Consider the following 6,437-nt stretch of genomic DNA (forward strand, 5'->3'; position numbering starts at 1 on the left):
TGCTCTCCCCCTGCTTGTATTGGCAGAGACAGCAGGCTGTGCAGGGGACATGGATAGGAGCATACTGCATTGCCTAGTGGGGAGAATCATGTGATGGCGCACAACAGGGAGAATCAGGTCATTAAGGGAGGGTGGTGAGTGAAGGATCGGTACATATACTGCAGCAGATTTACTAAACCCTTCACTATTCTAAATGGACACAGGAGTGATCAGTACTGGGGTTCATTCAGACTTAAGAGGTAGTAGACACCTTTTCAGTTTTTGATAGAACAAGAAGTACTCAACACATCCTTCATTGTTAGCGAATGCCAGGACTGCAGAGGAGAAGGAGCCTTAGAACTTGAGTACTGTTTAAAAAAACTGTTTTTGTTGGTGCACTGTAGTGCCCCAATGTAGCTTACTTAAACCCATGAGTGCAATTTATCAGTATTATTATTATTATTATTATTATGTGGTGTGGTGTGCTGTGCTTTTTATAAGACAAAAAAAGTGCATGCATCTTTTTGGTGCAATTTCTGTGTCCTGGGCATTAGAACGGGCTTATGTATGAATGGGCTGCACCAACACAAGCACACCACATGTAATTATGTGCTGGATTACTGCAGTGCATAGATGTGAAACACACACACAAATTACACACAAGCATACCACACACATGCTGTATGCAGTATTCACATTGTAGTAATGCACATTTTGTGTGTTGGTTTGCTGTGTGCTAGACAGTAAGTGCCAATTCACACTAGTGGGCCCACATTATGATGCACATAATGTGCATGCATTGGTGTGCATTGTGCCGTGAGCTGTATTGCACTGTTATAGCGTATCAATGTTCTTGACTTTTTTCTTGTTTTTTAAATTTGTGTACATTCATTCCACTTTGTGTGCAGCAGCCCAGTGTGACACATTGCCATATTGCGACAAATGTATGCATGCACCACACACCAGCGCCGGTAATGTGGATTGGGCACTACCACAATGCCTAGGTGTGAATCCAACCTCCAGATTTTTTGTGTACATTGCCTTTTTACAGTTTTCCCTACCTTTGATTGCATAAATGGGCACAATTCTACCTTTACAAATATGTTTTATTTATTAACTGAATCCAGTTTTAGATTTAGTGGGAATTTTGTAAGTAATGCTGTATTTATATGCACTAATAATGAGTGTAGTGAATTTTTATAGAAAATATTGTTTTGAGAAACATTTGCACAACTACCGTTATCAAGGGATTTGCAAAATCAGCAGAACCATATATTTATTCTATGGGTCATGTGCTTTCAGAACATACATGGTTTGGGGGGTCTTTTATAAACAGTCTAACCTAGAAGTAAAAAATAGTAAAACATGAAAAGATTTGAAAAATAGAAGAAATCGTCTGGCCAGCTCAGGTTAAAAGTGGAGACGACCTGGCAGCGAAGGGGTTAAAACAGAGGAAAGAAAAAGGGGAAGTATTTCACAGCAACTGAACAGACTACAAGTTATACAATGAAGGAAAGCATGAGTTTTTATGTACAGCAACCTTATCGATCGATTCAACCCGAATCATATCAAAAAATGGACGTGCCCTCTGGCAGGGTTTTCACAGCACTGTTCCTTTCTCTTTTCCCCTGTTCCACAGTCCTTGGCATTATGATTAAATAAGTATCATCATTGGCCTGACATCTTCTGGGATTTAGAGTCTAGTCCCGGGATTTAGAGTCTAGTCCCTACGTGGCTTGGCAAGCAAGCTCTATTTGGTGCTACTGCATCAGCTGCTCTTATTACATGTTTCTATATAATCCCACTCATAGCCTATCTTTGAAGGCTGGCCACATATAGATTACACGTTTCATTATTAGTAATGATAGTCAAAACTGCCCTAATGTTGCAACAAATGTGTCATAGATATCCATGCCATATTTCCACTAATTTTCATGAGATTGACTAAAATTCATAGTCATGGGTTGACAAAGCAATGGGGAAACATGGACAGATCCATTTCCAGAATACAATGCAGGTGCAAATGTTACGGACATTACACATTTAGAAACTGAGACTTCAAACTATAGACTTATTAAAACTAGAGAGCCTGGTGTGTGGGGCAGGGAATTCTCCACAGTCCACTAACACTCTCTCCTCTTCTTACCTCTGCATTGTTTGTTGTAATAATTATTAGAAAATTACTTCTATTTTCTCCCTGTATAGTTACCCCATGCAGTCCTAGCCTAGCCTTCTCTTATTGAGATGTATACTTTTTACTCACTCTCGTTTCTGATTGACAACTGCTATAGCACATGCCAGGGATTGGAGCAGAGAATATACCTTGACCAACAGGATTGGACTACAGAGTGCCAATTGAAGAAAGCACTGTTTTGCTGCCTGAGACATTCAGCAGGGCATGATCTGCAATGTTTTATATTTTGCATAAAAAAGCCAATAGTGGGTGTAAATCCCTTCACAGGCTGTCACTCTTAAACATGAGCTTGCCTTGGCTAAGGCTAAATCTGGCTCCAGTAGCAGCAGTACTATGTTGCAGAATGCAGTTACTTGTGAAAATATTTCATGTACTGTACCTCTTTCGCTAAGATCTTTAAGGTAAGCTTTCATAAACTCCTTCTCAAACTGTTCACGGTCTTGATCATTCTCATCTTCATTTTCATTATTTAAGCTCTCACATGATTCAATTGGATTATCTAGAATCCTGACATACCTGAAATGAAAAATTGTAATGGGTATAAATGGTTTAAAAAGTAAGGGGTATGCAATTCAGAATGAGGTCAGTAAATTAGAACTCCTAGTCATTACAATGCTGGCACATTTGCAAATTTGTAGACAAATTACTTTCCCAGGATGCTTTTTTGTGTACTTGCCTGGAAAGCTAACAACTATAAAACTATTGTGTTCCTCTAAAAAAAAACACATCAGTGGTAATCATTGTAATATAAGGCTACATTATTACTGCATGTAATTTACTTATAGCAGCTGGATAGGGTGGCCATGCATTATAGGAACTAAGGAGCATAACAAATGCAACAAAAATAAACAGTGGCAGCACATTTCTCTATCCAAACTTAAAAAGTAAAAAAAATTATATTTACTACTTATTCTACAATTGTACAGTGTAATGTTGTATTCAGTAAGTAAGAAGATTTATCTGTCCACTAAATGCGTATCCATTTATAACTTTAATAGAATAAAAAATAAATATATCTGCATTAAATGTTTTACAGTGTTTCTCCCTTTTCCTTAGCTAGCCACATTAGTTTATTTAGAATTTAGTAGAAGCAATTGCCAAATATGTAGCAAAAAGTGTGCAAACTATATATTTGGTGAATAGAAACTGGAACTTGATGCCCTCCATGAAAACTTTTATATACCTTTGATTGAAAAAGCGAGCATAAAAATGACTAAAACAAAAATTATGTGTATGCTTGTACTTGGTTACAGAATCTTTATTAAATATTATAAATATATAAATTCAAGTAGGCATTGGAAAAAATTTAAAGACTTATACCATAAAATTATGAATTTAATTAAATAACAGGAAACCGCAAGCAGTCTTCATATTTATGAAATCAATAAATATGACACGGAACCCATGCATAAGTCAGAATTTTGCATATATACATATGCAACACGTTCACACACAAGCTGTGAGCTGGGCCGCTCTGTTATAATGTGTCTCGTTGTCTTTTGTTTCATTATGTTATTTACAACAGTGAATCTAAGAAAAAGATAATCTGTGTTCTGCCTCATCTGTCACTATGTGATTTGTTGTACACATACAAGCAACTAGAAGATATTAGGATAAAGCTTCCTGATATACATATAGTAATAGGATACAACATTTTCTATTCCCTTGTAGTCATTATTCTTCTTTGAGTCTTAATATACTGTAAGCTGACACAGATCTGAGTTGGAAGGAAATATTTCATTACTCAGGAACACATTCTTCTTAACACTACTGCCAATGAAACATGCATTTATTTCAAGATTGATTAAATATTGTGGGGTGGGCAGTTTAAGGAAATAAACCAGCCATTAATCCAGGCCTCAATTCATACTCTAACAAGATAAAATAAAACTTTAAATGGGTTTATAATGTGTTGAAATTTAATTTAATCGACTGCTTTTTGTGAAATTTGTCTATTCCATGACTGTTTAAGCATAGACAGGAGATTTTAATCTGACTGTCTAGTTACCGACATGAATTTTCGGGGAAATGAGAGTGGTATTGTGTTCAGCTCTATTTCCCCATTAGCTTGGGTTTCATCACACCTCACTATTGTCATAGGTTCTTCCACTGTTTTCATAATGTCACTTCCCTTCTACATCTGTTCTCAACTATAAGGAAGTCTAAACACTGGATGTGCAACAGGGTTTTCATGTGACTCAATGTTAACAACAAATTCAGGGTCAGACATAGCTCATGTCATTTATTTTAGCATTAACATGTAGTAATAGAGGTTTGTGAGTCAGAGATTTTACAAAAACAGTTTAAAAATGAGCTCTTTTTCCACGCACTGTTTACTCAGCATCACGATGCAGCTCAAACTAAGTTGGCTTTTTCTGAGACACTTAAGGGCCTATTTATAAATCTTCCAACCGGCCATACTCTGGGCAAATGCTGTGTGCATGGCATTCCCGTCACTAGATAGAACATAGAAAATATGTTTTCTCTCTTATTGTATGCAGGTTTGGAGATGGAATTTATTGATGCCGATTTTTTTTCTCAACATGCAAAGGTGGCAGTTCAGATCATTTAACATATCTCACAGTTTTTGCAAACTACTAACCACTGTTTGTTTGTTTAGGTTCGGTATTCTCCTTGGTTGTTTAGAGGCACATTTTTCCGTAGCTTGACCTTTCAGTATGTCCTCTGTTTGTGTGCCATGATCACAATGCTTCTGCTAGATAGCTTATCTCAACATATTCTCAAAGTGTTCACAAAGCCTGTTCACAGCTGTATCATAATGTGAAATGTCCCAATTTCTTGCTGGGTTTAAAAAATGTCTTAAACTTTGGGCCCTACAAGATGCAGAAGAAGAGGTTTATTTTGTTTAAAAACAGCCACTTCATTGGCTGTAACATAGAAACAGCCAATTGCGCCAATGTGTCAATGGAGGTTATTCACAAAGCTGCTAAAGGCAGCCGAGTGAATAACCCAGCCAAAGTGAAGTGAGCCGAACTATGTTCGGCTATTCACTCTGGCTCAGTATGGCTGATTTCAGCCGTACATCAGCTGAAATCAGTTGTACGTCAGCTGAAATCAGTCGTACTTCAGCCATACATCAGCCGTACATCGGCTCTGCATGTTCAGCTGAGCCGAAGTGCAGAAAGACTTCGACTCAGCCGATCTAACATCTGGATCGGCTGAGCCAAAGCTCTGGCAGCCCACTCGCTGCCGTTCTCCCCTATTCACATAGGAGCCGAACGGCAGTGAGTAAATAGCTGAATGCCGCCGAGCGGCATTCGGCTCTGGCTATTCTGTGCGGTACCTCCGAGCAGAATAGCCGAGGGGGGTGTGGGGCATGGTTATCCATTTGTTGCCCAGTCTGTGGGGTATGACACAGGTGGCTTGCTTTGTGCTCTAACAAGACAAAGTGCCTCAGCTGTCCCAGATCTTGTGGGTCTGTTGGACTGGCTTATTGCCACTGACCACTAATATTTTGGGTCAGAGGTAAAAATCTTGTTACTACTGACTACCAATAATTTGGGGTTGAGGAAGGATCTTATTCTTACTGACCCCCAATGCTTTCAGGGAAGGAGGGGGATCCTATTTTCACTGACCCCCGAGTGAGGGTTGAGGTATCATTTAAACTGCCAATGATTTGAAATTATTTGAAAGGGGGATCTTATTGTCACTGTTGTTTTGCAGGCATTTTTTTAACCTTTTTTGTAGCGACAGTGTTGCTTCAAGCAAACATGTAACAATATGTTCGGCTGACCTTTTATCACATTGCCAACATTGGTATTCCCAACAGGGACTTAGATAATAGTAATTTGCTAGAGGTTTTAGTCACATATTGATCTAAAACAAATCTGCTAGAGTCCCACTTTATGCTTGAACCCCAGCATCTCATGGTTTATGGCCGGAGAAGGGAGAGGTACATTACCATTTTTTTTATTTTTAAGTATGAGCATCTTTTTAATAAGGACCTTGCCCAAATTTTTTTTAGGTTTGAATAAAGTGGAGAAGGATTAGAACCCTTGACAAGGAAGGAAGTAAAGTCTCTAACAACAACACAGAAAGAAAGAAAAATCTTTTCTTTAATAGAGTAGAGGAAGGTTATAACTATCTTGTCCTGAATTTTGTTATAACTGTACTGTCTCCCAGGGCCGTAGGAAGGGCGAGGCAAGTGAGGCACTCGTCTCGGGTGCAGGCTGGGTAAGGGCGCAGCCAGGACACTGGTATGCCGCCAGTTGGGGGGGGGGGGGGCGGGGACTGGAGGCGCACC

The 6,437-nt window shown here is 38.9% G+C and overlaps 1 protein-coding gene across 1 annotated transcript in view; it reads right to left on the reverse strand.

Moving 5' to 3' along the window:
- The window catches only part of LOC108801573 (leucine-rich repeat-containing protein 2-like), a 14,715-nt gene that overhangs the window by 2,194 nt on the left and 6,084 nt on the right, over positions 1-6,437 (reverse strand). The window contains exon 4 of the mRNA XM_018573463.1: positions 2,553-2,689. Coding sequence (XP_018428965.1) covers positions 2,553-2,689 — 137 coding nt within the window. The remainder of the gene's footprint in view (positions 1-2,552; positions 2,690-6,437) is intronic.

The sequence above is a fragment of the Nanorana parkeri genome, unplaced genomic scaffold (genome assembly GCF_000935625.1).
Source record: "Nanorana parkeri isolate BGI_ZX_2015 unplaced genomic scaffold, ASM93562v1 scaffold2389, whole genome shotgun sequence".
Lineage (NCBI taxonomy): Eukaryota > Metazoa > Chordata > Amphibia > Anura > Dicroglossidae > Nanorana > Nanorana parkeri.